Here is a 20226-nt window from a genome sequence, read left to right as displayed (position 1 = left end):
TAATAACGAAACAAAGTGAAAGGCGCTTTGCGACCCCATGGACTGTAGTCCGTGGGATTCTCCAGGCCAGGATACTAGGATGGGTTGCCATGCCCTCCTCCAGGGGATCTTCCCAACCCAAGGATTGAATCCAGGTATCCTGCATTGCAGGTGGATTCTTTACCAGCTGATCCACCAGGGAAGCCCAATAGAAATAAAGTTCACAATAAACGTAATGCACTTGATTCATCCCCAAACTATCCGACCCTCCCCGCCCCCCACCATCTGTGTAAAAATTGTCTTCCACAAAACCAGTCCCTGGTGCCAAAAAGATTGGGGACCACTGCCCTAGATTATAAGGGAGTTGCTGGAAAAAGTCTAGAGCTGTGATTCTTAAGCCACAGTGTGTGTAAGAATTGCCTCAGATGATTGTGAAAATGCACATTTCCAGGTCTCAGTCCCAGAGACTCTGGATCTTGGGTGTGGATCTAGAAAGCTTCATTTTAGCACAATTTCCCTGGCCAACGCTTTTAAAACTTTAATGTGCAAACCAGCCTCCTTGAAGTTCTTATTAAAATGCAGATCCTAACTCAGTGGGTCTCCGCTGATGCTTGTGTTCTAAAGGATACATTAGCCCCAGAGTCAGCCAGAGACTGAACTGGAAATAATCACTTTCCTCTAATTTAGAAAAATGCATCTATACCCCTACTTTGTTTCAGAAAAATATACAGTTACTCTGATCTCCTCTTAGTAAGAACTGCAAGTGCAAGAAAGTGGGAGAGGGGAGAAGTTATTAACATGTAGTGAGCACCAGCCAAGTTTTAGGTACATTACATAAACTTCATATAGTCAATATATTTAAAAACTGGAATAGACTGAGAATTGATCATTCTTAACTGACTTTGACCAAGGCCTTGGAGCAGTGCCCTAGAGAAGCCCTGCTAAACTTGGTACTAACCTGTTAGCTGATGGATCTTTGGGTAGTCTAGGGGTTCTGAACCAGTTATCAGGCAGCCAGAGGGGAAGTTGCTGGAAGAGAGGCTCAGGTCAGCAGTTATTTATTTTCTAACATGGTTAGAAACATTTCCACATTTTAATCATTATGAGCTGGCTAACCACCAGTGTTCATCATACCCATTTTAAAGATGGGAAAACTGAGGTATTGCAAAGTTAAGAGATATGGTTAAGCCTCAAAAAATGATTGAGATGGAACTTGAACTGTATCATTTTAATTTTAAATACTATGCCCTATTGTACTATGCTTGTTGACTATGCTTTGATTGTACTATGCTTTTTGACAGGTTTTTAATCAGTTTAGTTTCTCACATTTGCAACTTCTATAGCTATTCATTAACTCACTTTTTTTTTTCCACAAACCACCCTGTAAGTAGGTACTATGTTCAATACCATTGCACTCTCAAAAAAACTGAGGCACAGAGAGGTACTTTAAGGTCACTCCACTAGTAACAGAGTCAGAATTAGAATCTAGGCAGCCTGACTTCCGAACGCGTGTACTTTTAAAAGATTTCAAATACCCATAATCAACTTTGTTGACTTTCTCTACTTTAGTCCGCTTTCTGTTTCATTCATGTGTCCTCTACATTGGGCTCCCTAGGTGGCGCTAGTGGTAAAGAACCCGCCTGCCCACGCAGGAAAGGTAATCAGACGTGAGTTCCATCAGGAAGATCCCCTGGAGGAGGGCATGGCAACCCAGTCTCGACTGAAGCGACTTGGCATGCATGCACGTGCTCCAAATTATCTTCTTCCTTCTGCTTTTTAATTTTAATTCAATTTTCTAGGTGTTCTTTCTACATTTTTGAAACAGAGGTTCAAATCATTGGTTTTCAACCATTCTTTTCTAATATAAGCAGTTAAAGGGATAAATTTTCCTTGAGTACTGCTTTACTGGAGTACTGCTTTAGATTCCTAGATTATTGATGTCATATTCTCATTATATTTTAATCTAAGATACTTTTTTCTCTGACACATGGAATTTGAAACTTGTTAAGATCCAAACATTTGAGGATTTTCTACATCCCATACTTACTCCTTAGAGAATATACAATAGAAAAATATAAAATAGAGAACATAAAATAGAAACATACAATAAGAAAATCAGTAAACCCAAATATTTCCACTTTGAAAAAATTAATTAAATTGATAAATGTTTAACAAGACCAATGTAAACAAAAAAGAGAGAGAATACTCAAATTATCAACATCCAGAATTAAAGGGGTAACATCACCAGAAGCTTTACCGGCACTAAAAAGTTAACAGTTCAATTTTCCAATAAATTTGATAATATATGAAGTCTACAAACCCCCTACAAAATACAACTTATCAAAACTAGCACAAAAAGAAACAGAAAATTTGAATGGTCCTATGCCTGTTACAGAAATTGTATCTGTATTTCAGATTTTCCCACAGAGAAAACGTCAGGCTCAGATGCCTTCACTGGTAAATTCTTCCAAACACTTAACAAAGAAATGATGCTAATCATACACAAACTCAAGGACACAGAGAAAAAGAAAAAACTTCTCAGTTTGATTCATGAAGCTGTCATAACCCTATCATGGAAAGTTGACCAGGCCACTATAAGATACAAAATTTGGGAAGCTAATGTATTCTTCCTGGACACAGGCACGGAAACACAAATCCAGCAATATGTAAAAAGCATAAAACATCATGAACAAATAGAGCTTATTACAGGAGTGCTGGAATGGTTTAACCTTCAACAGTTAATCACTGTGATTAATGACATCATAGAATAAAACAGAAAAAGCATGTGATCATCTCTATAAGTACAGAAAAAGCATTTGATAAAATGCACTTCCCCACAGCTTCTTAAAAGAAGCAGTCTTCACTGGTTTACTGAATAATTTGTTTCTTCTGAATTTCTCTTTAAGGCCGGAGAAGGTGTTTCTTGCTTTGAATTTCTCTTGGCTCAGTAGTTTTTGCACAGGCTTAGTTGCTCCTTGGCATGTGGGATCTTAGTTCCCTATCCAGGGATCAAACTCACATCCCCTGCATTGCAAGGCAGATTCTTAACCACTGGACCACCAGGGAAGTCCCTCATTCTGGGAGATGTGCTCACCAGTTATAGAGCTTCTCAGGGAGAAGCCTCAGAGAATTCTAACCATCCTCTTCCCTCCCCTCTCCCTCCCCAGGATGACAACATCATGCGGTCCCTCCAGCTGTTCCAAAATGTCATGTAACTGTGAACACAGCCATCCGGCTCTCAGAGACATACTAAACAGCCAACTGAGCACCTTGATCGGCCCTCCTGCTGATTTTACACACTAACTCTTGGGACAGAAACACCTTTTACACTTTGGAAGAATTCTCTGTGAAGACATACTATGGAACCCAGGACCATGTGGCTCAGTCTCTGATTGCCAGCTCTTCCTCCTCCCTCTTCTCGAGAGAGACAAGATGAAGTCGGGTTTCTTTTGGAAGCATGCTCATCTCTTCACACTGCTGCCCTGTGGAAGGTCCCTCTGCTTGAGCTTAAACAGTAGTGCACACTTTTCTGCTTGCGTGTCCCAGGCCACTGCCTCCAAGTCCAGCAGACCTTGATGTATCTGGAAGCAAGATGACCTGAGCCAAACACGCACCATCCTCTGGCCTCCCGAACCAATGTGCCTCTTTCCCGTGTCTTTGGTGGGAAGAATGAGTGTTGTACAGCACAGTCAGAATCTACCCTGACTAGATTGGGAGCGCCAGCATCTAACATATGTAGGATAGGACTGAACTAAGCATGGCATTGTCTGATGACCCAAACTGCCCATGTGCTCCATTTCCAGAGGCAAGGACAGTAGTGCCCTCTCGTGCTAGCATCTGCGCTAGTGGCGCAGGAAGAGGGCCAGTGCCAGTGACCCATGCCTCACTCCATCTCCTGCCTGAGTCCAGCACTGCATGACCCTCCCAGAAAGCCCAGGATGCCTGCAAATTGCTGTAATTTTATACCATCTTCTAATCAATAAACAGAACTATTTCTTACACTCTTAATCGTCATTTCATCCATGACTACATTGAGCAGAAAAGGTAAGTTGTGGAAAGGGAAGGCTAGTCCATCCCTTTGGCCTCCAGTTCTTAGTACTGCTATTGTGCCAGGCACTGTGCCAAGCAGAGCATCACCCTCCCCCAGGCAAATATCCCATTCAAATGCAAAGACTGTGACCATAAGCAAATGCAGCTTAAAGATGAGGCTCTTCACGTTGTCCCTTCCAGCACAACTGCCACTCCCAAGACCCTCTGGTGTAGAAAGTCTGGAGCCTCACATGGCGTGATTGGGGATACAGAGATGAAGCGGTGGGCAGGACCTCCTGCTGAGGGACTTAGAATCCAGGAGTTCATCAAGAGACTCCAGCCTATAAACAGCAAATAATTGCTTATATTGGACACTGGGAGTCTTGGTTTCCTCATTTGACATCATATTAAAAAGATTAAGAGTTAACAGCAGCATTCTTGGAAAGAAAGCAATGTACTGAACCCCTGTTACATGCCAAGGGCTGTACTAGGGGCTTATATACATAACCTTATTTTATGGTAGAATGCTCTGGAAGGTAGAGTCTTCATCTTGCTGGTTTGGACCCTGAAGCTCAGAGAGGTGAGGGACACTGACTAAGGTAGCACAGCTCCCTAGAGAGGTTACACTCTTCTCACAGTATCCTAGAGCCTCCTACTAGGGGATTCTGTCTCACCTCGAGGAACCAAGGGTCCTTCACACAAACTGCATTCATCTCCAGTCAGCTCCGAGAGGCAAAGGCGTTCTTTGAACCCAAATAGCAGATGAGGAAACAGATATAGAGAAGGGGAAGCCTTAGGTGTCTGTGGATACCTCGGATATCTTAGCTATCTGTGCAAGAGCAGGTCACCACACCTCTGCGTGCATGAAATACTCCCAGTCTGGTTGCCCTTGGCTACTCTTCTTATGGCTGGGAACACAGAGGCCACTGCTCTGCCTCTCTATGCGAGCTTCCTCAGTGCAGCCATGCAGTCATCTAAGGCTGCTGGATAGGTGGCTGGCCCCTAACAGGCATACAGTTAGGCCCAAGCAGAGGATCTCCACTTGTGACCCTCCCCACACTGGATGTGCACTGCATCCTGAGGTTGTACAGTGTCTAGGCCATGGTTCTCCACCCTGGCTACACGTTCATCATCACCTGGGGAGCTTTGAAGAATGCCAACACCTGGACCCCATCCTTGACCACTTGAAGCAGAATCTCTGAGGGTAGAACCCAGATATCAGAATTCCTTAGAAGCTGCCCATGATTGTAAAGTGCATGCAGAGCTACAGTGGGGAACTGACCATACCCGGTGCTATGAACGAGCACAGGATCTGAACCATCCCACTGGCTACAATCATTGGCTCAGAGCTGGGCTTCGTACATATGCCAGTCCACACAGCATGAATCTCAAGACTTGTGCTAGGAACGGTGGGACAAAGATGTTCTGTCTCCTACTGGACATGAATAAGAGACAGTCCTAGGACAGCTTGCAGTGATTTGGGAATTCTGAGAGCTTATCTGATAACCAAAGGACAGATAAACCAGAATCACAGGAGATAAGCAGAGAGGTTTTGCTTTTTTTTTTTTAATAAACAATGTAAAAATAAACCAGAAATTGATGAGATCATTGAGCTGCTGGCTCCCGCTGCACCCGAACCCACACATACCTATGACCTTTCCAGGTGCCTTTGTCTGATGCCTGTGTTAGTTTAGCCAGCATTTCTCCCCCATGGCTACCTATCAGAATCACAGAAAGTTTTTGGAGTACCTAGTGCCTGAGCCTTGTCCCAGGTTCTGAATCAGAACTTCCAGAGGTGGGGCCCTGAGCATCAGGAGGTGTTAAAAACTATCCCGGTGATTCCAGTGTGCACCTAGGGCTAAGAGCCCTTGCTCTAAAAGAATGGAAGGGCTGCTGCCCTTCTCCCTGTCCTGGCCAGGCCACAAATAAGAAACTCAACTCAGTCCTCAGAACCTAATACTGACGGGAAAATCAGCATCTGGAGATATCAGAGAGAAATCGGAATGGAAGGAAAATTCAAAACTTGTCCTAAGATGAATAAGCAACAGAAAGGACGTTGGTCATCCTGGTGGGTAGAGAGACAAGGACACCCTGTTGGAGCAATTGCAAATAAATGGGCCATCATTCGTCAAAGCTTTTAATAAAGGAACGAGATAAAAATAAACTCTGCGGTTTCCACAGAGGCACAGAAAGAAAAAGAGGCCTGGGCTCTTGTGAATCCATGCATCCCTCAGCAGCGGAGGTATTAGAGAAACAAGGTTCTCAGCTTGGAACATCCATCCCCTTGGCATCCTGGAGGGATCCTCCTCCTCCTGAATCATCCACCAGATTATCACTATTTGCCAGTCATCACGCCTGCTGCTGGAGATTCAGCTGTGTAGTAGGTGCCTTGCCAGACACCCTCGGCACTCACTCCTGCGGACTCAACGGCTGCCGACTGCAAATGCATGTGACTTTTTGCCTGTGACTTTGACTGTCACAGCAGACTGTGGCCAAAATAGCCCCACTCTGTTTGTGGAAAGGGCAGGCAGGAAGAATCAGGTTGTTAACACTTCCTAGGAGCAGCCCTGAGCCAATGACTCATGCCAAGTTGGCGAATCAATAACCCAGGTTCCAATAGGAAGAACTCTTGCCTTTTCCCAGACTACTTTCTCCACTGTAATTGAGCCCCAATCACCCACAGTAGTAACCTGCTCAAAAGTGCACCCCTAATTGACCTCTTTGTCTTCCCCGTCTCATTTCCTGCATCCCCCTACCATTACTTCCTGGAATCACCTCCCAGGTAGACCACTTACTTCCACATCCTTGTCCCAGGACTGGCTTCTGGAGGAACCTAACCTAAAACAAGCAATGAATAGGACAGGTATGTGTCCTGCTCTCAAGACTCTTACATTCTATTGAAAGCAAACAGACAACAAATAAAATGACTTGGGCTACTTAAAGTGGTATGAAGAGAACAGAAGTGTAACATGAGGAAAATGACAGGGGTGGCTGCTCCAGACAGGGTGCAGAGGAAAGGCTCCTTTGAGTGGAACCTGACGTGATCTCAGAGGTTGAGGGGTCATCAGGCACTTTCAGAAAATCTGGGTCTAGGCTTGCTGTGACTTCTTGCTCAGGCTTCTGAGATTCTCTTATTCCAATAAGGAAATCTGATCTGATGTGGAAATGAAAAATCCCATCATGACCAATCCTGTGGTTCGCTAACATCCCATCTCTGAATAAATCCTGAGCGAGGCCAGGAAGGCCCACTGGAGAGGCTGCCAGGAGGAGATGCAGGTGGCGTGGTTGAGACCCTACCTGAGCCTCACAACCACCCTGCGAGGCAGGCACTTAGGCACCTGTGCTTCAGATGAGAAAAGGATGCCCAGAGACACAGAGGGAAGCGCTCACAACAGCTGGAAATGTGCTTAAAAGCCTACCAGCTCCGAAATCCAAGCCCAGCTCCACTTCCTAGAGAACATGAAAACTGTCTCCACCTATTCCTAAAACTAGCTGTAATGATGTATAAACACCAGAAGGTGTTAGAAAGCAGCAGTCATGAAAACTAAAGCAGTGAAAACAAGTCCATAAATTCAAGCCAAATCACAGTTCCTCTAGAGGGAACGATGCCAAAAACATGTGCAAAGATGCCCATATGGGTTTCTTACAGGAGCTGAAAGAAGTCTCTTCACATCAAAATAAGGCCCAATTTAATTCGCAGACCTCAAAAAACAACCTCTGCACCCCAGTCCAGGGACTGATTGGAGACCAAAAACCCCAGATCTTGAAGAGAAGAGGAAAATCTCACAAGTCACCAGCCCCACTGAGTGGACTTTTGATAGTGCATGAGATTTTGAGAGCTAATTACTCACAGGTCTAGACATGGAGCACATTACGTAGTCTAGGCTAATCATTCCCTCCCATGCTTCCGGCCACAGTGATTGGTTCAGGGGTAGGCTTAAGACCTGAGCCAGTGCAATCATCATACGAAGGAATACTGCTGCCACTGCTGCTGCTAAGTCGCTTCAGTCGGGTCCGAGTCTGTGCGACCCCATAGACGGCAGCCCACCAGGCTCCCCCGTCCCTGGGGTTCTCCAGGCAAGAACACTGGAGTGGGGTGCCATTGCCTTCTCTGACAATGGCATACAACTCAGCAATAAAGAAAAATGAATTGTTCACAGATACAACATGGATGAATCTCAAAACAATTATACTGATGAAAGAAACCAGGCAAAAAGAATACATACTGTATGCATCTATAATATGAAATCTAGAAAACACAAACTAATCTATAGTGACAAGAAGCAGGTCAATGGTTATCTGGGGCTGGGGAAGGTCAGCACAGAAAGAAGGAGTGGAGGATATCACCAAGGGGCAAAAGGAGACTTTTGGGAGTGGTGGGTGTATTTAGTATTTTGATTGTGTGATGATTTCATAAGTATATACACCTATCAAAAACATTAAACTATACGTTTTTTGTATTATATGTATTATGTGTCAAATTGTATCATATAGATGTTTTTAAAATTGGCCTGGGATCCCAGAGCACACCACCACCAGCTTTCATGGTTTACCTACCATTTTGGGAGCTCTGTTCTTCAAGAAGCACTTTACATGAACAAGCCTCATCATTTTACCTTCCCTGGTCAGTCTTTTGGCCAGTTTATTCCAGCCAAGTTTCTCCAGCTGTATCACTTCGCTCTCTACCCCCACCAGGAAGCCTGCCAAGAGAATCCTGCCTTGCCTTCCCACTCCCAAAGTCCAAGCCAGGCCCCTTCCCCAGACGAGAACCCCTGAAGGGTGGCCAGAGCCTTGTAGCAGGTGACCAGTACCCAGCCCTCCCATCTCTTAGACCCCCACTCCCTGCCCAGTCCAAGGAGCCAAAGTCTCCGTGCTGACACAGAACACTGAGTGCTTGGGGAGAGGCGGAGAAAGATGGATCGTTGTGGATTCTATCGGGGAGAGCGACAGAGGCACTAAATTGGCTGCTGAAAAGTAAGTAAAAGACAGAGAAAAGTAAGTAAAAGACAGAGAAAAGGAAGCAGAGAGGAGTATGGGGAGGCAGAGAAGGAACTTAAAAAGAATGAATGAGAGAAAATGAAGGAGCTTACAAACTCCTTACAAGATAAATGTTAGCCCACTGTGATGGTTAATTTTTTGTGTTAACTAGGCTAAGCCACGGTACCCAGTTTTTTGTCAAATGCCATTCCAGATGTTGCTTTTCCCAGGGGGTCTAGTGGGTAAAGAATCTGCCTGCCATGTGGGACATGCAGGAAATGAGGGTTCGATCCACAGGCTGGGAAGATCCCCTGGAGAAGGAAACAGCAACCCACTCCAGTATTCTTGCCTGGGAAATCTCATGGACAGAGGAGCCTGGCAGGCTACAGTTCATGGGGTTTCAACGAGTTGGATATGACTGAAGCAATGCTTAAATTTTGCATTAATAGATGTGATTGACATTTAAATCTGAATAAAAGACTATCCTCTAAAACGCACTGGGCTTCCTCACATCAACTGAAGGCCTTAAGAGAAAAGATTAAAGTCCGCTGGGAAGAAGGCATTCTGTCTCCAGAGAGGCAGAAGAACTTCTGGATAACTAAGAAGGATCTATGAAAAGCTGATGAGCAGCCAGAGTGTGGACTAAACGGAGAGGCCTAGTCTTTCTTGGACACCTGCTATGTGCCGAGCATCTCTGTACAGCACCTCATTTAGTACTGCGGCGACTTTCTGGATCAGTTCAGTTCAGTCGCTCAGTTGTGTCTGATTCTTTGTGACCCCATGAATCGTAGCACGCCAGGCCTCCCTGTATATCACCAACTCCCGGAGTTCACTCAAACTCATGTCCATCGAGTCGGTGATGCCATCCAGCCATCTCATCCTCTGTCGTCCCCTTTTCCTCCTGCCCCCAATCCCTCCCAGCATCAGAATCTTTTCCAATGAGTCAACTCTTCGCATGAGGTGGCCAAAGTATTGGAGTTTCAGCTTTAGCATCATTCCTTCCAAAGAACACCCAGGACTGATCTCCTTTAGGATGGACTGGTTGGATCTTCTTGCAGTCCAAGGGACTCTCAAGTCTTCTCCAACACCACAGTTCAAAATCATCAATTCTTCGGCGCTCAGCTTTCTTCACAGTCCAACTTTCACATCCATACATGACCACTGGAAAAACCATAGCCTTGCCTAGATGGACCTTTGTTGGCAAACTAAGGTCTCTGCTTTTGAATATGCTATCTAGGTTGGTCATAACTTTCCTTCCAAGGAGTATGTGTCTTTTAATTTCATGGCTGCAACCACGGCAACTTTCTGGAATAGGAATATAAATAATAAAAAAAAGTACCCATTTTCCAGATGGGAAGAACTCAGTGAAGTGAAATCAGGGGCCCAAAGTCACTGCTGGTAATTAATGGACACGGGATTTAATAATTATAATAATGGCCATAACAACATTAACTCAGTGCTTACAATGAGCCAGATGCCATTCTAAGTGCCTAAACTCATTTCATGTAATCCTCACAACAACAACAACAACATTTCATTCCACGCACACCCCTGACCTGGCCACCTCTGACTCCAATAACATCTCCATGCTGCTGTCCAAAGGGGATGGCACCCTGAGGATTCTAGTAATCCTGGAAGGTTCCCAGCAGAGGTGGGACCCGGAGAGACCACAAGCAGGAGGAGGGGACCCCAAATCAGGGAGAGATGTCAGGAAGCCAGTGACGCTTAAAGGATCATGAGCAGGCCAAGATAGGGGAGGTGAGGGGTCAGGCTGGGCCACCAGATGGATGGCTTCAGATGCCAGGCCAACAGAAGGGAGGGGGCAGAGAGTCACAGGGTTCTGAGGAAGATGGAGCCGCAGACTGAAATGGAGCTGAAGAGAGGTGTCTCCAGAGGCCGAAGAGGGACCAGCTCTGGGAAGGATGGTGGTGCGTGCGTGTGTGCGTGCTAAGTCAATTCAGTTGTGTCTGACTCTTTGAGCCATGGTCCTCCAAGCTCCTGTGTCCATGGGATTCTCCAGGCAAGAATACTGGAGTGGATTGCTATGGCCTCCTCCAGGAGATCTTCCCGATTCAGGGACTGAACCCATGTCTCTTAGGTCTCCTGCATCGGCAGGCGGGTTCTTTACCACTAGCACCACCTGGGAAGCTCATACGGATCGGCGGGGACCTCAAGAATTCGACCAAAAGCATGGGGAGTGGCTGGCGGGTGAGTGGACCAAAGAACTGAAAACCCGGTAGAACCAGTGTGAGAGCCTGCAGGACCACGCAGAGGACGTGGTGACCGATGGGAGACGCAGAATTAAGACCGGGCCGCAGTGCACTCAGCAGCACTCTCTTCGCACACAGGAGGAGTGGAACCCGGAGGCTGTGGCCGGCTGGCGCGCGCGGCGGTGGTGCTCGCCAGACGCCGCTAGATGGAGCAGGCGCCCCGCTGAACGCGCCGCGGGACCCTCAGCCTGGGCCTCCCCGCAGGGCCCGGGAGCCAGGCGGTGCGCAGCTCCTGCCCGAGAGGGAACCGGGGGATGCGCCCCACCACCCCAAATCTCAGCGCCTGGGCATGCAGAGGGCCTCCTGCTTCCCAGGGCTGGGCGCCGGGTCACGCTCCGCTGCCACCGCCTTGGAAGGAAACACACATTTACGTCTGCTCCGAGGCCTGCGCATCATGCACCAGGTCCGACGCAGCTTTCCCGTTACCTTCACTTGGTGACTCATTTATCCCGCCCACACCACAGAGAGGTGAGTGAGTGAGTGAGTGAAAGTCGCTCAGTCGTGTCCGACTCTTTGCTACTCCATGGACTATACAGTCCATGGAATTCTCCAGGCCAGAATACTGGAGTGGGTAGCCTTTCCCTTCTCCAGGGGATCTTCCCAACCTAGGGATCGAGCCCTGGTCTCCTGCATTGCAGGCGGATTCCTTACCAGCTGAGCTATCAGGGAAGCCTGGAGAGGTAAAGATATGGTCCCATTTCACAGACCAAGAAACCGAGGCTCAGAGAAGGGATGAGACTCGTCCAAGATCGCACGCTCGTTGTCGGGGTTGCCTACCAGAAGCAGCATCTTTGATCCCCAAGGACAGCAGTTCTTTCCTGCCCACATCAGAGGCTGCCCTCTGCAGGCACTGGCCCTGCCAGAATGCAGACAAAGGCCTCTGCCCCTGCCTCCTTCAGGCCCACCTGGTGCTCTGAAGCTGAAGTGGGGCTGGGATGAAGGGGCCAGGAGTAGAGATGTCCCCAGAGTCTCCATTTCTTTGGGTGATTGAAAGATCCTGGGCAGCCAGAAGGAAAAGTTCATCTTCCCAGCCCAGGACTTGTTAGTCCTGGCTTGTTAGGCCTCCAGGACAGACGGCCACAGACGTGGGTACTGAAGGACCTGCCCATTGGCAGGGTGAGTAGAAGGGAGTCAGGGTCTGGCCTCCCAGTGAGTGCAACAGCCCAGAGGTGGACTTCTCTTTCCAGCATGCCCTAAGCAGGTGACCTCTTAGCCTCATGTTCATCAAAAGTAAACCAGAGAACTTCTCAGGGTGGCAGTGACAATTAAACCCTTCATGTGCCTGGCAAGTTGCAGGTCCTCTGTAAATCTTCCTTTGTTTACTTTTGGGTTTGATCACGAAAGCAACTGGGTTATCTGCCCTGGGCATCTTCCCCTTAGGAGGCAGAGGCCTCAGAGACAGTTGGGAGGGCTGAGGGTGGGAAAACTCTGAGAAATGTGGTCCAACAAGCCAGACCAGAGGGGCGCCATTAACTGCGGGTCTGGAGAGAGGCCTGCAAAGCGCCTTGCTGCTGGGAGAGGCTGCAGAGGAGCAAGAGCGGAGCAGGGAAGAAAACAGCAAAATGATGACGGTACTCCTATACCACGCTGGGCTGCTTTCAAAGCCTTTTCTGATCCGCTTTGCTTGCTTCGCTTCTCCCCGCAGCTCCCCTAAGAAGCCAACTGGGCACTCACCACCCCAATTTACAAATGAGTGGTCTGCCCAAGGTCGAGAGGGAGACACGAGGACTTGGCCCAGTCTTCTGAATTTTGGTTCAGGGCTCACCCTCGTGCTGCAGAATGAGGTCATGGGGTGGAGAGACAGAAAAGGCAGAATAAGCCTCTCTGCTTTTCCAGAGGCACAGAGCTAGGAGTGGGTGCTGGGCTCGGGGACTGGGGACTGAAGAACAGAAGGTTCTCTGGATTCCAGGGAGTGTTGCCTCCTTAGAGTCTAGGCTGAACCAGGATGAAAGACTGTCCCGGAGTCCTTGGAGACAGACAGGCTTGGGCTCCAACCCCACTGCTGCGATGTACTTGCTATGTGACCTCAGATAAGTGACTACACCTCTCTGAGCCTCTATTTCATTATTTATAAAGCAGGGATGGTAATACTTACCTCACAAGATTACAATGTTGTGGGGGAAAGTGAGTGGGTTTTACAGGCGGTCAGGCTGGGTTCAGATTCCAGCTCTGCCATTTATGAGCTGTATGATCTTGAGCAAGAAGTCTTCACCTCCATGAGCCTCAGCTTCCTCATCTGAAGAATGGGGGTGTTAAGAACTCCTGCCTAAAGGTAGTAGAGATGAAATATTAGCTAGAATTAAGTAGACAGCTTCTGGGCTTCCCAGGTGGTGCTAGTGGTAAAGAAGCCACCTGCCAATGCAGGAGACATAAGAGACGCAGGTTCGATCCCTGAGTTGGGAAGATCCCCTGCAGGAGAAAATGACTGCCCATTTCAGTATTCTTGCCTGGGCAATTCCAAGGACAGAGGAGCCTGGCAGGATGCAGTCCATAGGGTCGCAAGGAGTCAGACACAACTGAACCAACTTAGCACACATGTACATACAGACACCTTGCCTGGTCTCCCCTGGTGAGAAGGAGGGGAAATGCTGCTGCATTTCACTCCAGAGGCCACCCCAGGCCCAGGCCTGGTGCCTGCTCACGGAGCAATCAGCTCAGGAGCATTCCTGCTGTCAGCAGGCCGCCTCTCAGGAGTGGGAGTTGACATTCAGAGAGAGCGGGATGTTAACCAGGCAGTATCAACAATGGAAAGACTGTGAATTATCTGAAATCTGGGTCTTTCATCCCAAGATCTCAGAAGCACCTCAGGGCTACCTGACACTGAAACACTGAGTAAAAACCAAACCTCAGGGCAAGGCTAGGACAGGACTTGGAAATCACAGAAAGCAACAGAGTCCTTATCACACTCAGGCTCTGCACCATCACTTCTCTTCACTAGGCAAGGAGCAGGGCAGATGTGTGCCCTGGACTCAGGCAGCCTGCGTTTAGACTCAGACACTCACTCTCTTCCCGTGCCTCAGTTTCCTTATCTGTAAAGTTGAGCTAATAACACCTTTTGCAGTAATACTTTAACACTTAAAGTAATACTTTAACACTTAATAAGTGTTAAATTTAAGGATTAGCACATTAATTGAGGTAAAACCCAGGTAACGCTAATGGTAAAAAACCTGCCTGCCAATGCATAAGAGACGCAGGTTCGATCTCTGGGTCAGGAAGATCCCCTGCAGGAGAAAATGACAACCCACTCCAGTGTTCTTGCCTGGAGAATCACTTGGACAGAGGAGCCTGGCAGACTACAGTCCATGGGGTTATAAAGAGTCGGACACAACTGAAGCGACATAGCATGCACGCAAAGCCCTTAGAAAAAGGTCTGGTATACTCACTTATAAAAAAATAGAATAAAATTATGATAATTGTTATATCTATATAATAGCAATTACTGTCATTGTTGATTCTATTCTGTTGTATTCCATAAGAAGACTCTCAAATAATCTATATGATAAAATCTCACCTACTTAGCAAGGCCTACAACGTGGTTCATGGCCTACTCCCCACTGTCTGCTGACATGTCTTCCCCAGGAGTCTATATACAACTAAACGGAACTACAGGCTGCTCTCCGTGTGGTGTTGCCTACATCCACGCCATTGTACGCGTTGTCCCTCTTTGTAGAATGCTCTCTCTCTACCTAGCCCCTGGGCAAACTTCAGCTCACCCTTTAAGACCTCGTATGATAGACACCACTTTTTTTTTTTGGCTGCCCTGGTTCCTCATTGCTTTGCGTGGACTTTCTCTAGTTGTGGCGAAGGCGGGCTACTCTCTAGTTTCAGTTCATGGGCTTCTCACTGCAGTTGCCGAGCGCAGGCTTTTGGCATGCAGGCTTCGGTAGTTGCAGCACGCGGGCTCGGTAGCTGTGGCACAAGGGCAATCCCACAGGTGCTCGTTGGCGTGTGGAATCTTCTTGGACTAGGGATCAAATCTGTGTCCTCTGCATTGGTGGGTGGATTCTTATACACTGCGCCAACAGGGAAGTCCTTGTCGCCACTTCTGAGACATCTTCTCAATCTCGAGTGTGGCTGGCCCGCCCACCTCTGCGCATTTCGCAGCTGAGCGCCTGCTCCTCTGCTGCTATGCTCAAATCCCCCAGAATTTCAAGCTTCTTAAGGGAAAGGCCCACATCACACTCTTCTCCCCACATGTACTGGCACTTCACACAGCGCCTGCACGTATCAGACATTTGGGAATCATTTGCTGAGTGAATACATCCCTCACCAGCATCACGTTTGACAACACGTTTGGAGCTAGTAACACCTTTCACAGTATTAGTTTAAATTTGAAGATTAACACAGTAATTCAGGCAAAGCAGTTTAACAACATGGCCATCACTATGGAGCTGACCTGAGAGCCAGTACCTGGCACCTTTCCCCTCTCCAGGTTGATGGCTGGGCCTTCCCTAGCGCCAGGCTGCCTGCAGGCTTGGTGCATGGACAGGGAGGACAACAGGAAGCAGGTCTTTGAAATCACCCAGAAGAGCTTCCATATCCTAATGGTCATGGTCTGGAGACCCAAGCTGGATTCTTTATGGGACTCCTGGAAATAATCCAGAAAGCTGGATCTTAACACCCCCACACTCTGCATGGAGACAGAGCCCTGCTGAGATCAGACCAGAGATGAGGGGAGTAGGGCTCAGTGGATAACCACGCTCTGCATGTGAGTCTGACCTGAAGGTGCTGCTCAAAAGGAGGGGACTGCCTGGGGAGTCATTTCTCAGGTCCTCTGGAGAGTTCCAAGAAGCTGTTGCAAACATCCTCCTGTTTTGGAATGTATCTCTCCTCCCTGTCACTCTGCGCTGTGTGACCCCGGGCCACCCCTCGGAGCCAGGGCACCGGCTCTCTGTTGGCCGCGGTTCCAGGCACTCTGTGTACCCCAGGTTCAATCTGCCGCAGCCAGTATGTGCCAGAGCGAGAAGGGGCATGCCGGTCTGTCTGGTTTCAAAGCTAAAACCCAACAGATAGTCTTACAGCCCACAGTATGACCAGAGGTTAAGAGGGTGGACTTTGGCACCAGGCCACTTCTGGTGCCAGCTCTTTATTGGCCTGAGACTGTGGACAAGTGACGTAACTTCTCTGTGTCTCGGTTTCCTCACCTGTAAAATGGGGGTGTGGTGGCCATGGAGATGTGCTGCCCAGACCTCCTTTGAGAGAACTTACCTTCTGCTTATGGGTTCAGAGTAGGGGCCGTGATGTGGGTGTGACCGTCCCCCTCTGCCCCAGAAGAGAAGGAGTGCAGGGCTGCCCGCTGCTGGGCCGGGGGCCACGTGACCCTGCAGGCTGTGCCAGACAGTGACTGAGCGGGCAGGGGGTGCCAGTTTCAGCCCATCCCTGCAGGACAGGTGATCTAGAAAGTGACTTCTGCCTGGAGACTGCCATCGGCCTGGCTGGGGTTTCTCAGAACTGCACTGCTGTCTGAACTCTTCCTACCCAGTCTTCCTGCCCTCTCTCCTTTTTACGGCTGTCAGCCCTACATCAGTGTCCCGGCCTTTACCCTTCATAGCCGTTTAGTCCCACGGATCTCTGGCACATCTAATCTCCTCTTGACCTCTGCTTCTTGAAGGACCCTAACTTGTAATAACTAATAATAAAACAATAATAAAAAGTAATAACAGTACCTTCTTCATCAGGGTTGTGGCCAGGGGTTAACGAGTTACTCTTTGTAACCACACAGGAGAGCACACTTGTGTTAGCTCTCGCCTTTGCTGCGAACGACACCCACTTCACTCACAGCTTTGTGTGATAGCAGAGTTTTCTGTGGTGTTCCCTTATAGACCTAAAGAAAACGTAACCTGAGCCATTCTCATTCCTCTTAAGCCTCTTTCTGCTGGGCCACCGGAACCACCACACTCTGATGCAAGTATTTATTTGCAGGAAGTCAGAGAGAATTTCTTCAAGGACTAGCTCACACCTTCGATCAAAGAGACATTGGCTGCACTGCTAAGTCAACAAACTGGACGACCCAACCCGAATCCGATCACGTCCGTCTCTGGACTGGGCAGCCATGGGTGGGGTAGCTGGCCTCTTCAGTCCCTCACGCTGTAGCATTCTGGTGTGGAGGCATCAGTTTGCCTCAGACACAGCTCCCCAGCCCCCAGCTGTGTCTTTCCTTGTCACCCACTCTGTGCGGAGAGAGGTGGCTCCTGGGCACGTGAAAGCCACAAAGGTCAGTCGGGTTGGGCCCAGTCACCCTTTCTGTCATCTGGGATGAATGGTCCACAGACTGAGATGGGCTCGAATGCCAGTTTGCAGAGGGAGGCTAAGGTAAGCCATTTCCACCTGCTTCGGCCTTCTGATTCATATGATGGGCTTTGGGAGAGTGTCAGTGTTTTAAGGGAAGGTTATCTTCCCTGCTCCACTCTTCTCATCCAGAAAGCATTCCTGACCTAGGGGACATCAGGGTGGGACCTGGCACAGGACTTCCCTTTCCAGTGGCAGTCTTTGATGTCAGCTCAGCCCTTCCCCATGGGGTTCCCCAAGAGAGGGGAGCCTCCCATTGTATCCCCTACTCCCAAAATGTGGACTCTTCATTCACAAGAGCGGCTTGCTCCAAACAGCTGGGCTGAGTGTTACCACCCAACCCTCCTCTTTTCAAAGCTGACAGAGTCCTGCCGGGGAATCACCTCCCACACTGTCCCCCTGGGGGGACACCACCACCCAGGCCCTCTCCTGGACTGTCTGTGCATCTCCCCAGACTTCCCGCCATCACCGACAGCCAGAAGCACCCACCCCAACGGCGTCTCCCACTCAAAACCTGGACTGATTCTTGGCCTCCCAAGCTCCCATTTCTACAGTCTTAACCCCTGGAGGCTCTGTCTGCCCAAGCCGGCACCACTGCCCTTCATGAAAACCAATGTTAACTGTTTCTAAAGATTTTAGTTTCTAGAAAACTTAAGAAGGATCTAGATGGCTTGTAAAGTGGAGGAAAGCAGCCTCTTTTTACTCTGGTGAAATTAACACTTTTAAATGGAAGGGAGTTAACATTAAGTGACAAGTGTCATACAACCAGCCATGACTCTTTCTGACTTTGTTGTGGCTGTAAATGATAACCATAGGCAATCAAATCCCCAGCTCAGCAGAGGAATGGATTGATGGTAGAACCACCATCGGCATGTTAACAATTTGACCTGAAAACTCCCAGGACAGTTTGGGATGAGGAGCTTGTATTTAATCTTTATAGATTGTCTCACAGTCGCTTAGGGCAGCTCTTAAAATACAACCAACAAGAGCACAATAGGTCTTAAAGAACAGTCCCATCTCTGTTTAGGAACTTTCCATTTCAGCCAACAGGAAAGGGTGAGGGAGAATGGGAGAATAATGTGCTTTTCAGACAGACCCAGGGTTGGGCCCTGACTCACCACTAACATCTGGGCGAGGTGTTTAACCTCCCTGAACCTGCTGCCTTCTCTGTGAAGTATCAATAAAAACAGACACCTGCCTGATGGGATTCTCATCACAGTAAATGAATAAATGTAGGACAGGTCGTAGGATGCAGGCTGACACCCAGCAGGCACCAAGAAATGTTCCTTTTCTGCCTCCTCCTGCCCGTCGCCCCACCTCTTGGATCTAGAAAACAGAATGTGCCGCTGACGCCCTCATGGATGCTTGGCTCATAGCCCATGGGGTTTCTAGGCAAACGCATGGAACTTAGGGTCCTGATAACAGCTGGAAGCTGTGGTGTCCTTCCTAGGCAAACGCACAGAACTTACGGTCCTGATAACAGCTGAAAGCTGTGGTGTCCTTCCTAGGCAAACGCACAGAACTTAGGGTCCTGATAACAACTGGAAGCTGTGGCGTCCTTCCTAGGCAAACGCACAGAACTTAGGGTCCTGAGAACAGCTGGAAGCTGTGGCGTCCTTCCTAGGCAAACGCACAGAACTTAGGGTCCTGAGAACAGCTGGAAGCTGTGGCGTCCTTCCTTCTTCCATGTTTTGTCCTACGTGTCTGTGTGTGTTGGCGCATCTCATCTGCCCAATAGCCTGACATGTGCATGTAAGACGATCATGTCTACATCTTAGAAAAGGTGAGATTAAGGCAGAGAGAGATGAAGACACTGGCCCACAGTCACCTAGACAATTGGCAATGGAGCCGGCATTTCACCCCAAGCCGTCTGGCTGCAAAGCATGCGTAGCCATCTTTCTCTCTGCCTCCCACAGCAGAGGGCAGCACGAATCACACGTGCAGCCTCAACCACGCCAAAGCAAAGGAGCTGAGCAGAGAGCAGGGGTCTCACGGGGACGTCCTCACTCAGCAGCTAGAAACGCAGGCTGCAGCCTTTAATTTACAGAGCTGCACAGAAACTGGAAGGGACTGGAGTCCCTTCCTGAGTCAGACAGGCTGGCACAGGATGACTGGTCAGAAACTGTCCCAGAAATGGCTAAGGCAGGCTCTGAGGCCAAGAGAGAAGGGGCCATGAGCAAATCCACTCATTCTCTTAGGATATTTGAATGCTACATGGGAAGTCAAAGTCTCCAATAACCAGACTTGAATAAACTTACATTTATTACCCATCTATCGGGGATCTCACACACATTCTCATTTAAGCCTCACAACACCTCAGTGAGGTGGGTATTACCTACTTTGTAAAAGGAGGGAGCAAAGCCTCACTGATGTAAGGGGATTTTCCCAAGTCCACCTGGCCACATGTGGCAAAGTTGGATGAAGCTCAGTGAGTCCCGATTCCGTGTCCACTCTACTGAGTGAGAATAGGGTATTTGCTACAGGATCCATCTTTGTGGGCACTCAGACATCTTCTAGGGCATCCCCCCTTTCTTCCCACTCACCCGTAGGGTCATCACCCTAACTCTTAGAACAGGCTCACCCAGCTCCCCGCCAGGAGGAAGGCACACACCTCATGTCCCAGCTCATCTGGCTGGAGTCAGACTAGCCAGATGCAGTGACGGCTGCATCCCACGGGCCCACA

At 48.4% G+C, this 20226-nt stretch overlaps 1 protein-coding gene across 4 annotated transcripts in view; it reads left to right on the top strand.

Moving 5' to 3' along the window:
• Nucleotides 1-3980, top strand: part of KCNIP1 (potassium voltage-gated channel interacting protein 1) — a 408852-nt gene extending 404872 nt beyond the window's left edge. For all 4 annotated transcript variants that reach the window (XM_086361125.1, XM_086361127.1, XM_086361126.1 and 1 more), the window contains exon 8: nucleotides 3147-3980. In XM_086361125.1, coding sequence (XP_086217251.1) covers nucleotides 3147-3194 — 48 coding nt within the window. In that variant the 3' untranslated portion in view covers nucleotides 3195-3980. The remainder of the gene's footprint in view (nucleotides 1-3146) is intronic.
• Nucleotides 3981-20226: the final 16246 nt, after the last annotated feature.

The sequence above is a fragment of the Bos grunniens genome, chromosome 20 (assembly GCF_055505025.1).
Source record: "Bos grunniens cultivar Pamir isolate PY7600 chromosome 20, Bosgru_T2T1.0, whole genome shotgun sequence".
Lineage (NCBI taxonomy): Eukaryota > Metazoa > Chordata > Mammalia > Artiodactyla > Bovidae > Bos > Bos grunniens.
This window is presented reverse-complemented; position numbering and strand designations above follow the sequence as displayed.